The following is a 13,900-nucleotide window of genomic DNA, read 5'->3' on the forward strand; positions in this document are numbered from 1 at the left end:
ATGGCACAGGCAGTCCTGCCAGGCTTTAGAAACTTTCCATGGTGCCTCTCCCTGTATGTGGCTGGGATGATAAGACCAGTGGAGAGAATGCCAGCAACAGAATCAGACAACTTGCTGCAGTCAACTCACCACGAGAGAAGTTGCTGTAGGACAATTCAATTCAAATTCAAGTTGCTTCGTGATCTGTTAAAATATATCCTACGAATTAGGAATGTTTTCATCTGCAAAGTTTAGTTTGCACGTTCTGCTTGGTCTTTTGCAAAAAAGATAAATATGATGTTTATATATTGGAAAACAATTGTCGTAATGATATTTTTCAGCAACTGACCTTTGGATTGGCGTTGTGTCAAAACAGAGATAAGTTTGAAGAATTCCATTCTGTGTTATCGAGATTCAGTTTATGATTTAACAACTGAAAAATGTCTGGAATTTTGAAATTTGCACAATTCCAGTGTTTTCTTTTCTGCTTTATTTTTAATAATTTATTTTACTATAATTCTATATTACTATTACTATTATTATTATTATTATTATTATTAATAATAATAATAATAATATTATTAATAATTAGATTTGCATATGTAATTAGTAATTATTTTGTTACTATATAATTATTATTTCAAGAGATTTTAATATGCACAGAGAATATTTGGAAGACTGACTCGGTAGCATCCAGCTTTTTTTCAGTTGGATAAACTATTTTTGCCTATTTTCATATGTAAATGCATGAATGGCACTGAACTGAACAGATACATAGAGAAGCTGAGGATAGTTTACCAAGCAGCTCTGCATTGCAAAACAACTCTTTTGATGGATAAAACCAGTGAAGGGCTACCAAAAATTTTACTACCACTCTGTGGGTGTGGCTTATGCAGGATGCCCTGTATTTTCTTTCAACATCTTTCAGTGCAAATTGGGTGCTCTGGGATGGAGCTTCATTTTCACTACCACACTGCATTACCTCCCCCCATGCGGTCAGTAGACCACCTTTGGATACAACTATAATATAATATGGAGAAGTGGGAAGCTAGGATAACATAGTTTTCTAGACTTGTGTTTATTTTATTGTAAGACTCACAAGGGCACATGATAACATCAGTTCCAATCTTTTAGGAAGGCAATGTCCCGTTCCACGTTTTGATAATGGCAGAATAATAGATTCAGTTGACCTCCGGCTTGGTGAAGAAATAACCCTTGGCTGTGATTATGGGTAAGATTATTTGTTGAAGCAAATTGTAAAAATATCTTTGGAGATAATGGACAAAAAATATTCATAATAAAACTGAATTGTGAACTGTATATTACAATTGTCTATATTCCTATAGATAATAATAATAAACACTGTATTTTTCGCTCCATAAGATGCACTTTGTCTCCCAAAAGTGAATAGAAATGTCTGTGCATCTTATTTAATATCTACATCAAACCGCTGGGTGAGATCATCCAAGGGCATGGGGTGAGGTATCATCAATATGCAGATGATACCCAGCTTTACATCTCCACCCCTTGTCCAGTCAGTGAAGCAGTGGAAGTGATGTGCCGGTGTCTGGAGGCTGTTGGGGTCTGGATGGGTGTCAACAAACTCAAACAAAACCCTAATAAGACGGAGTGGCTGTGCATTTTGCCTCCCAAGGAGAATTCCATCTGTCCATCCATTACCCTGGGGGGGGGGAATTACTAACCCCCTCAGAGAGGGTGCGCAACTTGGGCGTCCTCCTCGATCCACAGCTCACATTAGAGAAACATCTTTCAGCTGTGGTGAGGGGGGCGTTTGCCCAGGTTCACCTGGTGAACCAGTTGCGGCCCTATTTGGATCGGGAGTCACTGCTCACAGTCACTCATGCCCTCATCACCTCGAGGCTCGACTACTGTAATGCTCTCTACATGGGGCTACCTTTGAAAAGTGTTCGGAAACTTCAGATCGTGCAGAATGCAGCTGCGAGAGCAATCATGGGCTTTCCCAAATATGCCCATGTTACACCAACACTCCGCAGTCTGCATTGGTTGCCGATCAGTTTCCGGTCACAATTCAAAGTGTTGGTTATGACCTATAAAGCCCTTCATGGCACCAGACCAGATTATCTCAGGGACCGCCTTCTGCCGCACGAATCCCAGCAACCAGTTAGGTCCCACAGAGTGGGCCTTCTCCGGTCCCGTCAACTAAACAATGTCGTTTGGGGGGACCCAGGGGAAGAGCCTTCTCTGTGGCGGCCCTGGCCCTCTGGAACCAATTCCCCCCAGAGATTAGAATAGCCCCCACCCTTCTTGCCTTTCGTAAGCTCCTTAAAACCCACCTCTGTCGTCAGGCATGGGGGAACTGAGATATTCTTTCCCCCTAGGCTCCTACAATTTATGTATGGTATGTATGGTATGTTTGTATGTATGATGTTTGTATGTATGGTATGTTTGTATGTATGATTTTTAAAATAAGGCTTTTTAGCTGTTTTAGTATTGGATTGTTGCATGTTGTTTTTAGCACTGTTGTGAGCCGCCCTGAGTCTACGGAGAGGGGTGGCATACAAATCCAATAAATAAATAAATAAATTATTGAGCAAATATTGCCAAAGCCCCACCCACCCACCAACCCTTTGGCCATTTCTAGCCTCTGCATGTCCCATTTTTCAGCCTTTTAGCCTCCACGTACCCTGTTTTTTGGTTTGTTTTTTATCTCCGTGTGCCCCGTTTTGGCCTCCACATATCCCATTTTTTGGCCTCTTTTTGACCTCTGTGCAAATACACATCTTTCAAAGTAATTTAAAACAGATTTGCAGAAATCTGCAGAAATTATAGGCATCATTTATTCTGCCAATACGAAAGCAGGTGTTTGTTAATCACCCTGGATTTTGAGGTGACAGAATCAACTGGAAAAAATTCTGGTGCTGTCTTTATCTGCCTATTTTGTCAGCAATGCAAATTGCTATTGTGCCTTACACATGGATATTAAATTTAGGTCCAACTTGTAAGAAGTTGAACTTGTTTGGCCCTGTTTATCTTAACCTTCATTTCTTGCTAGCTTGATGTAATAAATTACTTTCAAACCAAGAAAGGCGCAGTTACAGACCATTGGTTCTATAAGGTGATAGGAAAAGGGTCAGGATTTATAGTTTGGGACTGAAATCGATCACATTTCTACTGTTTAAGTTTAAGTTTAAGTTTAATCAGATTTGTATGCCGCCCTCTCCGCAGACTCGGGGCGGCTCACAGCAACAGCAACACAATGTACAACAAATCCAATATTTAAATTAATTTTAAAAACCCCACAAGTTAAAAACCAATCATACACACTAGCGTACCATACATAAATTTTATAAGCCTAGGGAGAAGGAACATGTCAATTCCCCCATGCCTGACAACAGAGGTGGGTTTTAAGGAGCTTACGAAAGGCTAGGAGGGTGGGGGCAACTCTGATATCTGGGGGGAGTTGGTTCCAAAGGGTCGGGGCCGCCACAGAGAAGGCTCTTCCCCTAGGCCCCGCCAACCGACATTGTTTAGTTGACGGGACCCGGAGAAGGCCAACTCTGTGGGACCTAACTGGTCGCTGGGATTCGTGCGGCAGAAGGCGGTCCCGGAGATATTCTGGTCCAGTGCCATGAAGGGCTTTATAGGTCATAACCAACACTTTGAATTGTGACCGGAAACTGATCGGCAACCAGTGCAGACTGCGGAGTGTTGGTGTGACATGGGCGAATTTAGGAACGCCCATGATAGCTCTCGCAGCTGCATTCTGCATGATCTGAAGTTTCCGAACACTTTTCAAAGGTAGCCCCATGTAGAGAGCATTACAGTAGTCGAGCCTCGAGGTGATGAGGGCATGAGTGACTGTGAGCAGTGACTTCCGGTCCAAATAGGGCCGCAACTGGTGCACCAGGCGAACCTGGGCAAACGCCCCCCTTGCCACAGCTGAAAGATGTTTCTCTAATGTGAGCTGTGGATCGAGGAGGACGCCCAAGTTGCGAACCCTCTCTGAGGGGGTTAGTGACTCCCCCCCCAGGGTGATGGATGGACAGATGGAATTGTCCTTGGGCAGCAAAACCCACAGCCACTCCGTCTTATCCGGATTGAGCTTCAGTCTGTTGACACCCATCCAGACCCCAACAGCCTCCAGGCACCGGCACATCACTTCCACTGCTTCGCCAACTGGACAAGGGGTGGAGATGTAAAGCTGGGTATCATCTGCATACTGATGATACCTCACCCCATGCCCTTGGATGATCTCACCCAGCGGTTTCATGTAGATATTGAATAGTAGGGGGGAGAGGACCGACCCCTGAGGCACCCCACAAGGGAGTAACCTAGAGGTCGACCTCTGACCCCCCACTAACACCGACTGCGACCGACCAGAGAGGTAGGAAGAGAACCACTGAAGGACAGTGCCTCCCACTCCCAACCCCTCCAGCCGGCGCAGAAGGATACCATGGTCGATGGTATCGAAAGCTGCTGAGAGGTCAAGAAGCACCAGGACAGAGGATAAACCCCTGTCCCGGGCCCGCCAGAGATCATCCATCAGCGCGACCAAAGCAGTTTCCATGCTGTAGCCGGGCCTGAATCCTGACTGCTGAGGACCTAGATAATCGGCTTCTTCCAAGGACCGCTGGAGCTGGAGGGCCACCACCTTCTCAACAACCTTCCCCATAAAGGGAAGGTTGGAGACTGGTCGATGGTTGTTGAGAATGGCTGGGTCCAGGGAAGGCTTCTTGAGGAGGGGGCGCACAAGTGCCTCCTTGTAGGAATCCGGGAAGGACCCCCTCCCCAAAGAAGCGTTGACAATCTCCTGGACCCAGCTCCGTGTCACCTCCCTGCTGGCCGAAACCAGCCAGGAGGGACACGGACATACTGTGCTGGTATCCTCAGAAGTTCTTTAAGTTCTCAGGCACCTCATTGTATCTGTTTGGGAATGTGGAATGGAGAGAGGCAAGCAAGATTTAGACTGCCCCAGGTGGTGTGGATATAAAGCTTTGTTACTGGTTTGAAGATGCATACTTATTATATATAGCACCTATCAAATTCTCAGGATATACTTCTAGAGTTCTTACTAGGCAAATAAATACCAGAGTAATAGAATGATTGCAGTCCTATAGTTTAGTACACCATAATATAATTTGTTTATTTTGAGTCAGCATGTTCTGTGAATCCAACCTGTTGTGGCTTATTTTAGAAATTGCCACTAAAAAACTCAGCTATCAGAAATAAGACTTTTCTCCTTTTTAGGTTCAGACTTATAGGTGAGAACACTCGTCGATGTGTTTTGAGAGGGGGAACAGTTGACTGGAATAAAGAGCTTCCATTTTGTGAACGTAAGATGATATTTCATTTTAAGCTTCTTTTGGTGTTTATGTTTAGCTTAATAGCAAAAGTTCAGTCTGCTTAGTTTTTAGTTGAATATCCCAAAGGTGGCAACTGGACTTTCTTTGTTTTTGTTTGAAGAAATTTTGCTTCTCATCCAAGAAGATACTTCAGTAGAATATAATTCTTTATTGGCCAAGCGTGATTGGACACACAAGGAATTTGTCTTTGGTGCATATGCTCTCAATGTACATAAAAGAAAAAATACTGTTGTCAAGAATCGTGAGGTACAACACTTAATAATTGTGATAGGGATCAAATAAGCAATCAGGAAAAAATCTATATTAATCGAAATCATAAGGATACAAGCAACAAGTTACAGTCATACAGTCATAAGTAGGAGGAGATGAGAAAAAACTAGTAGTAATAATAATGCAGACTTTGTAAATAGTTGGACAGTGTTGGCGGGATTATTTGTTTAGCAGAGTAATGGCATTCAGGGAAAAACTGTTCTTCTGTCCAGTTGTCTTGGTGTGCAGTGCTATATTGCAGCATTTTAGGATAGGAGTTGAAACAGTTTATATCCAGGGTGTGAGGGATCAGTAAATATTTTACAGCCTTCTTTTTGACTCGTGCAGTATACAGGTCCTCAGTGGAAGGCAGGTTGGCAGCAATTGTTTTTTCTGCAGTTCTGATAATGCTCTGAAGTCAGTGCTGGTCTTGTTGGGTTGCAGAACCAAACCAGACAGTTAGAGAGGTGCAGATGACAGGCTCAATGATTCCTCTGTAGAACTGTATAAGCAGCTCCTTGGGTAGTTTGAGCTTCCTGAGTTGGTGCAGAAAGAACATTGTTTGTTGTGCTTTGTTGTTCAGTTCTGAAACTTCACCTTACCCAAGCTTTTTGAGTGAGAAACTAAACATCTTCAAACAAAAACAAAGACAGTCCAGTTGCCTTTTGAAAAAGCACCTTCCAGACAATCATGACCTGGATATAGATAGACAATGTAGGTAAGTTCAAATTCAAAGGGCCAGAGGGATTGTCTCAAACATGCTATTTCAAAAGGTAATTGGATTTTTTTCCCTGAGCAAGAAGAACAAAATATTTTGCTTCTCATCCAAGAAGCTTCATCAGTTCTTGGCTGAGAAGCAAAACATTTTGTTATTCTTCCTTAGGGTGAAAGTCAGTCCAGATGCTTTTTGAAAAAACACTTTTAAAGCAACTATGATCTGGATGACTGACAATTCCCACAGACATTTGACTAGATGGACTAAATTCAGGATTCTGAAGGAGCTGGAGACATAATCTTGGAATCACTGAACGTAGTCTTTCATAACTTCTGGAGCATGGGAGAATGACCAAGAAGACTGGAGAAGAGCTATTGTGATTCCAATCTACACAAAGAGGAAAAAGTAGATACAGGAAGCCACCATATGCTGCTTTTTCCTAATTTTTACTATCCTTGCTTTAGGTGTAGGAGAAAATATTGAAAAGGAAATATTGCAATGGAATCAGGAACTTCTGGAAATAGTTTAACATTGGCCTGATTCATGTCCACTAAAGAAACTATTGTTCCTGCTGTCAATGTTGTATTCTACCAAAATATAAGCTTTTTTCTTAAAATCACAAACTTGCATTGAATTCTGCCTCTTTAAATTTCAAACTTGTAGGACAAGTCATATTAACACAATGTAAACAGGCAGATTTTCAATCTATGACTCTTCTATTGTGAGCATCATTTGTCATGCAATGTAGTCAGTCATATCACTTTTCTCAATGAAGTACGGTGGTATCACAACCTAAGAACAACTCTACTTAAGAACTTTTCTAGATAAGAACCAGGTGTTCAAGATTTTTTTTGCCTCTTCTCAAGAACTATTTTCTACTTAAGAACCCGAGCCCAGAAAAATTTCCCAGGAAATTTGAGAGGCACGAAGGCCCAGTCAGTTTCCTGCCGTTCCCCCTTTAATCCCGGCCATCTCGGGCTTTTCTGGGCTGCCAGAGGAGCCTTTCGGTGGTGCTTAAGGAGGCTTTGGCAGTCCAGAGTGAACAGAGCATTTTCCTTTCTCTGGGCACTTGGAGAGAGAATAAACCACTTTGCTGTGGTGACTCCCTCATGCTGCCTCCTATATACTGGCGCGAGGTTGCCCTCCCGGAGCGTCTGGGCATGGAAAGGTAAAAGGGAGCGCTTCACCCCGGCCAGATCAACTTGGCTTCAGCCAAACTGAGGAGTCACCACAGTGAAGGAAATGTGCTGGCTACAAAGTGAGTGAGCGAGAGAAGAGGGGAGCACTTCAGCATGGGAAGGAAGAGGAAGCAGGTAGCAGCAGCAGCCACCTTTCGGTCAAAGGAGCCGAAGGTTTCCCCTATAATAATAGGGTAATAATAAGGTATAATAGGGTTTTCCCCCTCTCGCCCACCTGGGTTTCTCTCTCTCTGGCACAGTGTATGGGAGGCAGTCTCATGTTGGATGAATGGGAGGCACGTGCTCCTCCTTGCCACCTCAGAGTCCCTCTTTTTTTTTAAGCCTTAAAGTTTTGGATTTTTTGATTCCTCTCACCTCATCTTCTTTCTTCGGCACTGTCTCCTTCTTCTTCTTCCTTCTCCCACCCAAATTCTGAGCTTTTATTTCCTTCCTAATGGGTTTGCACACATTATTTGCTTTTGCATTGATTCCTGTGGGAAAAATTGCTTCTATTTACAAACTTTTCTACTTAAGAACCTAGTCAGAGGAACAAATTAAGTTCTTAGATAGAGGTACCACTATATGTACTTTTGTTGTATTCTGTCAAGGGTAAACTTCACATTATTTCCAGAAGAACATACATTTTCTAGTTTAAATTTGCGTATGAAATAGATCCTAGTGAGGAAGATCACTTTAATAATAACATTATGAAGAAATCCTACCCAGAATCTGGGCAGCAGATGCTTATTAGATAGGAATGTTGTTCCTGGCACTAGAAAAGTGACTTTGGTGCTCTGGTTGATAGTAGAAAAATTCCAAAAATTGGCATTTACTTGATGGATTCAATAAATTAATTCAAGCAGCTAAATATTTACACCATGAGAAAATTTAAATCCAAATGCTTTGCAATTCTAGCCTAGTTGCATTTTCTTCCTCCAGGTATTCCTTGTACTCATCCTCCTGTAATTCCCAATGGAAGATATGATGCCAGTCCTTCAGATTCATATAATGCCAGCTGGGAAGTAACCTATCGGTGTGATGCTGATTATACCCTTATTGGAAATTCTACTATTACATGTGTAGTTGCAAAAAATGGTGTAGATGAAGAGTGGAATTGGCCTTCACCTGAATGCAAAAGTAATGGAATTTTATGTTCTTTTCCTTAGTTTCAAGACTGTAAAATTGTTTCTTTTCTTCCCCCCCCCCCCCATTTGTTAAGTATTTTTTGCTGGAATCTGGTAATCTTGTCTTTTAAACATTGGACTGCTATGGATTATGAAGTGGGAATTATCCATCTGAAACTAGTTCTCACAGGGGAGTATTGAAAGAAATGCAAACATAGTTTGAATAATTTATTTTATTACTTGTATTCTGATTTGGAAATTACCCCCTTGAACTTTATTAGCCTTATATTATTATTTGTTAAGGGGACAATAAAAATAATTTAATTTTGTTTCCCTCTAATACAAGGTAAAACATTGGACAATTTCTTATAATTTAATGAGACGATTCCCCATGCCAAGAAATCTTACTTAAAATCCAAGTCATTTAAAAATAATCATGTTTCCTATTAATTACTTTAAAATCACTTGTGGATAACTGACCTCAATTATTTTTGGTTGCTTGAGTGTTTTGCAAAAAAAAAAAAATTACTATATCTACAGGACTAAGTTTGTGAATTAAGTTATATTTAGTGCTGGGTAGCCTAGAAATAGTATTAAAAATGTAGCATAATTGGTTAATATTTTTTCACAGTTAGCTTTCAGAACATTTTTCAAGAATGAGGCAGAAAAAATAGAGTATTTATTTCAGCTTGTCAATCATGATTTTGTAAATTAGGGACAGTATTATTCTCTTGCAGGTTTTATAGTACTTCTTTGATATCCCAAATATTTATTTTATAAGTTCTCAACTGATGAACTCCAAAATCTTTCATAATTGCTATACTTTATTTATTCACTAGAAATACATTCTATTCCTGGACCTCACTATAGTAATAGCAATAGTTTTTAAACTTATATACTACTTCGTAGCGCTTTTACAGCCCTCTCTAAGTGGTTTACAGAGTCAACACATTGCTCAACAATCTGGGTCCTTATTTTAACCACCTTAGAAGGATGGAAGTCTGAGTCAACCTTGAGCCAGTGAGATTTGAACTGCACCTAGCAATCACTCTAATCACTATACTGCACTCTAACCACTATACCACCTTGGCTCTCAGTATAATACACTTGTCTATTTTTCCTATAACACCAACAAACGGATTATTCTGAAAGCGAATTTCTGGCTCATAATCACACGGAGAGCTTTTGTAACTTAGGGAGAGGGCTTGAGCCTAACCTAAAACACTATACCACATTGGCTGTCGGTATTACATTTTTGTAATAAAGGTATCCCGGTGGATTTTACTCCACTAGTTGTGCTCATTTCCATCTCTTAAGCCAAAGAGCCAGAGTTCTTTGAAGACATTTCCACACTCTTGTGGCCGGCATGAAATCAGACCATAGCACAAGATATATGGTAAAACATGGAACTCTGTTATCTTCCCATATGCTTATGTGCAGTATTAGTCCATTAAAGGTCTACAGTTCAAAAGCAAAGTGCTGCGAGATGGAGTGATTTCCTGTCATTAATCTCAGCTTCTGCCAACCCAGCAGTTTGAAAGCATGTGCAAGCTGATAAATAGGTACCATACTTTTACAATAAAAGTTACATATTTTTTCAGTTTTTTGAAGCTGCAGGTAAACCACTTGTAACTATTTAATCAACTATTTAATCTGCAAATCCTGCAAACCAAGTGTCATATTAGGTAGCTATTCTTTTTGGCCAAAGCTAAGCAAATAATGGTTTCCAGGCTTAAGATTCCTAATTGTTGCAGCAAACCATAATTACATCATATGGTCATTTAAAAACTTTGTTGAACATTTGTGTTGAAAACATTAAAGTAGGGCATCCTGGGGCTGGAGAAAACTACATAAACATTTTCCCTCTCTGTTTGGCTGGTGTTATCAAAGACCCAAAATCTGCTCTTTCCCCTACCCTTCCAGAACAAGATAAAAGTGCATCATGTGATCGGACTGCTAGTTTGGATTAGTGTAGAACGTTACTAGAAAGGCCCTTGACTGGCTAGAAAATTTACAGTCACGTTACAAAGCAAGTACACTCTCTTTGAGTTCTATGGTTTTACATATAAGGACATAATAAAAATAATCTGGTGCTTAAAAGCAGGTTAATACATCAGATGAACAACAACACATGATATATTATTCCATATCATCATTTATTCTAAAGGTCCTTTTCAAAAGGCAACTTGGTTTTTTTTTTCTTGAAAACGTTCTTTTTCTCACCCAAGAAGCTTCTTCAGTTCCAAAACCAAAAAAGAAAATGAAGAAAAAAGTCATTTGGAAAAACACATTTGGAACCACGATCTGGATGAATGAAAATCTCCATAGACATGTCATCATTTATATTATAAAAACAAAGTCAAAAAGGAGAAGCCATATGTGGTGGCATATGATTCAATAACTTGGAAATCCACTTTTAGCAGTAATAACGTGCAGTATTTGTTTTCTCTATGGCTTCATCAGTCTCTCATATCATTGTGGAGGAATTTTGGCCCACTCTTCTTTACAATGTTAGTTCAGTTCATTGAGTTTTGTGGACTTTTATTTATGCACAGCTCTTTTGAGGTCCTACCCTAGCATTTCACATAGGCTGAGGTTTGGATTGAATGGCTTATTGCAAACCTTGGTTCTTTTTTTCCAGCCATTCTGTTTTAAATTTGCTGATGTGCTTGGGAGCCGCAATAATTGCTTTTTTTAAATATCAAAGCTGATGCTTTTATTCCTTGGCATTATATATATCTACTCACCTCAATGCTAGAGACACAGCAAATTAGTGAATAATCTTCCTCAGTGTAGAAAGATGGCCATTTCCAAACACTTCAGTTTGAAAATGGCCTTATATCCCTTCCTAGATTGATGGGCAGCAACAACTGCTTCTCTAAGAGCATTCCTCATTTTTTTTTTATTCTTTAGCACTGAATTAACACATACCCCAATGCTGGAGACCATCAAACTCCTAAAGCTTTGGCTTTTATATAGGTAGTCACATTTGCTGATGATCAATTGATCAACAGTGCTTGATTAGCAGCACTTGATTGCTACTTAACCTCTTCCTGCAGTAAGGGTGTACTTACTTTTTCACACACGGATTCTTCTCCATTTGGCTTTCTTTTTGTAAAATAGATGATGACATGGTATATGTCATGTGTTGTTGTTCGTTTGAGTTTGTGTTTATCTATCTTAAAAACAACTAAGTATCTTAGTTGTACTTAAAAAGTAACTAAGTACTGTATGTAAAACAATGGGAGCCAAAATCTGTGTACTTTCTTTGTCACATGACTATAAGTATATTCTCAATATTATTCACGTTTAAGAAAGCAAGGTTTCCATTTTTGGAATTTGTGAACAATGTTGAAAGTTGTTAGCAGTATCTGTTAAAATATTAGTACTCAAAGAGAATCCTAGAAAAAAAGTATGATGAAAAACTTTTGGATGAGATTCAGTTTTGTCTTTATCTGTGTAATGTTTGGAAACATTCTGTTTATGTAAAGTGAATACGTTTTTCACAATGTGCAATACATAAACAGGGCCGCCGATAGACGGGTATTACTGGGAGCCCCGTACCGGGCCCGGTGAAATTGACCAATTAGAGGGCCCATAGTCATCAACTCCTTGCACATGCGCAGACTGTCACCTCAGAAAAAAGACCGGGCCCTTTTGCGCATGTGCAAGAAGCTGCAAATTTGGCGCCAGAAGGCCGGGGCCCCTAATTGTTCAAAAAGTTGTGAGAAGAGGAAGCTGAGCTTCCTTCTTAGCAACTGCAGCGCCCCGCCCGGCTGGAGCTTCCCTGGCGGCTGCAGAAGATGAGCTTTGGGGCTGGTGGGAGGGTAGCGGTAGCGGGAGGGCGGCGCGCAGCGGGAAGGTGATGGTGGCGGCAGCGACAGCCGCAGCGGGTAGTAAGCCCCTCTGCCCCCTCTCTCTTTCTCTCAGCCGCGCGCCCTTTTCCATGGGCGCGCAGTCCCCATCCCCCAGCAGCAGAAGGGAAGGGAGCTGCGGCCGCCCCTGCCTCCCCACGGTGCCTCTGGCCCCCTCAGCCTTTCCGCGCTGCCCACCGCCCGCCCGATCTGCCCCCTCTGCTCCTCCGCCACCTCCTGCCTTTCAGCGCAGCTCCTCCCGCACCCGGAACGCACGCCCTGCCCGCCTCACCTTTGCCGAGAGCACTTTCGTCCCGGGCTCTCAGCAAGGGGGTTGCAGGAGAGGCGGGGCCGGCGAAGGTGATATTCAATGTCGGGGGCGCACGGGCGGTTGCACGCGCTCCCTATCTCCCTGCTAGCCCACTCGGAATATTCAAAATAAGAAAAACCTTTGCCAGCGAGCCCGGGACGAAAGTGCTCTCGGCAAAGGTGAGGCGGGCAGGGCGTGCGTGCGTCACCGCTGAGAAGAACGGAGAGAGAACGAGAGTGAGTGAGAGCAACAGACAGCAAGATAGAGAGAAAGTGAGAAAGAGAGAGTGAGAGAAGGGAGGAGAGAAAGAGATAGAAAGAAAGAGAGAACAAGAGAGAGAAAGAGCGTGAGAAAGAAAACAAGAGTGAGAGAGAGAGAGAGAAAGCAAAAGAGACAGAAAGAAAACAAGAGAGAGAAAGTGAGAAGAAGAGAGAGAGAAAGAGGGGGAGAGAGAGAGAAAGAGAGAGGGGGAGAGAGAGAAAGAGAGGGAGAGGGAGAAAGAGAGAGGGAGAGGGGGGAGAGATAGCAAGAGAGGGAGAGAGAGAAAGAGAGAGGGAAAGGGGGGAGAGATAGCAAGAGAGGGAGAGAGAGAAAGAGAGAGGGAAAGGGGGGAGAGGGGAGAGAAAGGGAGAGGGGGGAGAGATAGCAAGAGTGGGAGAGAGAGAAAGAGAGAGGGAAAGGGGGGAGAGAAAGAGAGAGGGAGAGGGGGAGAGATAGCAAGAGAGGGAGAGAGAGAAAGAGAGAGGGAAAGGGGGAGAGAGGGGGGAGAGAAAGAGAGAGGGAGAGAGAGAGAGGAGATAAAGGAAGAGGAGAGAGAGAAAGGAAGAGAAAGAAAGAAAGAAAGAGGGATAGAAAGAGAGAGAGAGTGAGAGATGCTCAGTGAGCCTTTCTTTGAAGTTGCCTTTCTTTCTTTCTTTCTTTCTTTCTTTCTTTTGCTCTCTTGCTCTCTTGCTCTTTCATTCTTTTTTCTTTCTCTTGCTTTCTTTCTTTCTTTCTCTTTCTTTCTCTCCTTCCTTCCCTCCTTCCATTTCTTTCATTCCCCCTCTCTATTTTTATTTCTCTTTCATTTTCTTTCTTTCTCTCTTTCTTTCTTGCTTTCTTTCTTGCTCTTTTTCTTTCTCTCTTTTACCTTCCCTTCCTCTATTT

The 13,900-nt window shown here is 41.9% G+C and overlaps 1 protein-coding gene across 2 annotated transcripts in view; it reads left to right on the forward strand.

The window, feature by feature from the left end:
- Positions 1 to 13,900, forward strand: part of LOC139164025 (complement decay-accelerating factor, GPI-anchored-like) — a 28,586-nt gene that overhangs the window by 12,591 nt on the left and 2,095 nt on the right. For both annotated transcript variants that reach the window (XM_070745591.1, XM_070745592.1), the window contains 3 exons: positions 1,114 to 1,210; positions 5,209 to 5,294; positions 8,406 to 8,603. In XM_070745591.1, the coding sequence (XP_070601692.1) occupies positions 1,114 to 1,210; positions 5,209 to 5,294; positions 8,406 to 8,603 (381 nt within the window). The remainder of the gene's footprint in view (positions 1 to 1,113; positions 1,211 to 5,208; positions 5,295 to 8,405; positions 8,604 to 13,900) is intronic.

This window comes from Erythrolamprus reginae, chromosome 3 (genome assembly GCF_031021105.1).
Source record: "Erythrolamprus reginae isolate rEryReg1 chromosome 3, rEryReg1.hap1, whole genome shotgun sequence".
Taxonomy (NCBI): domain Eukaryota; kingdom Metazoa; phylum Chordata; class Lepidosauria; order Squamata; family Dipsadidae; genus Erythrolamprus; species Erythrolamprus reginae.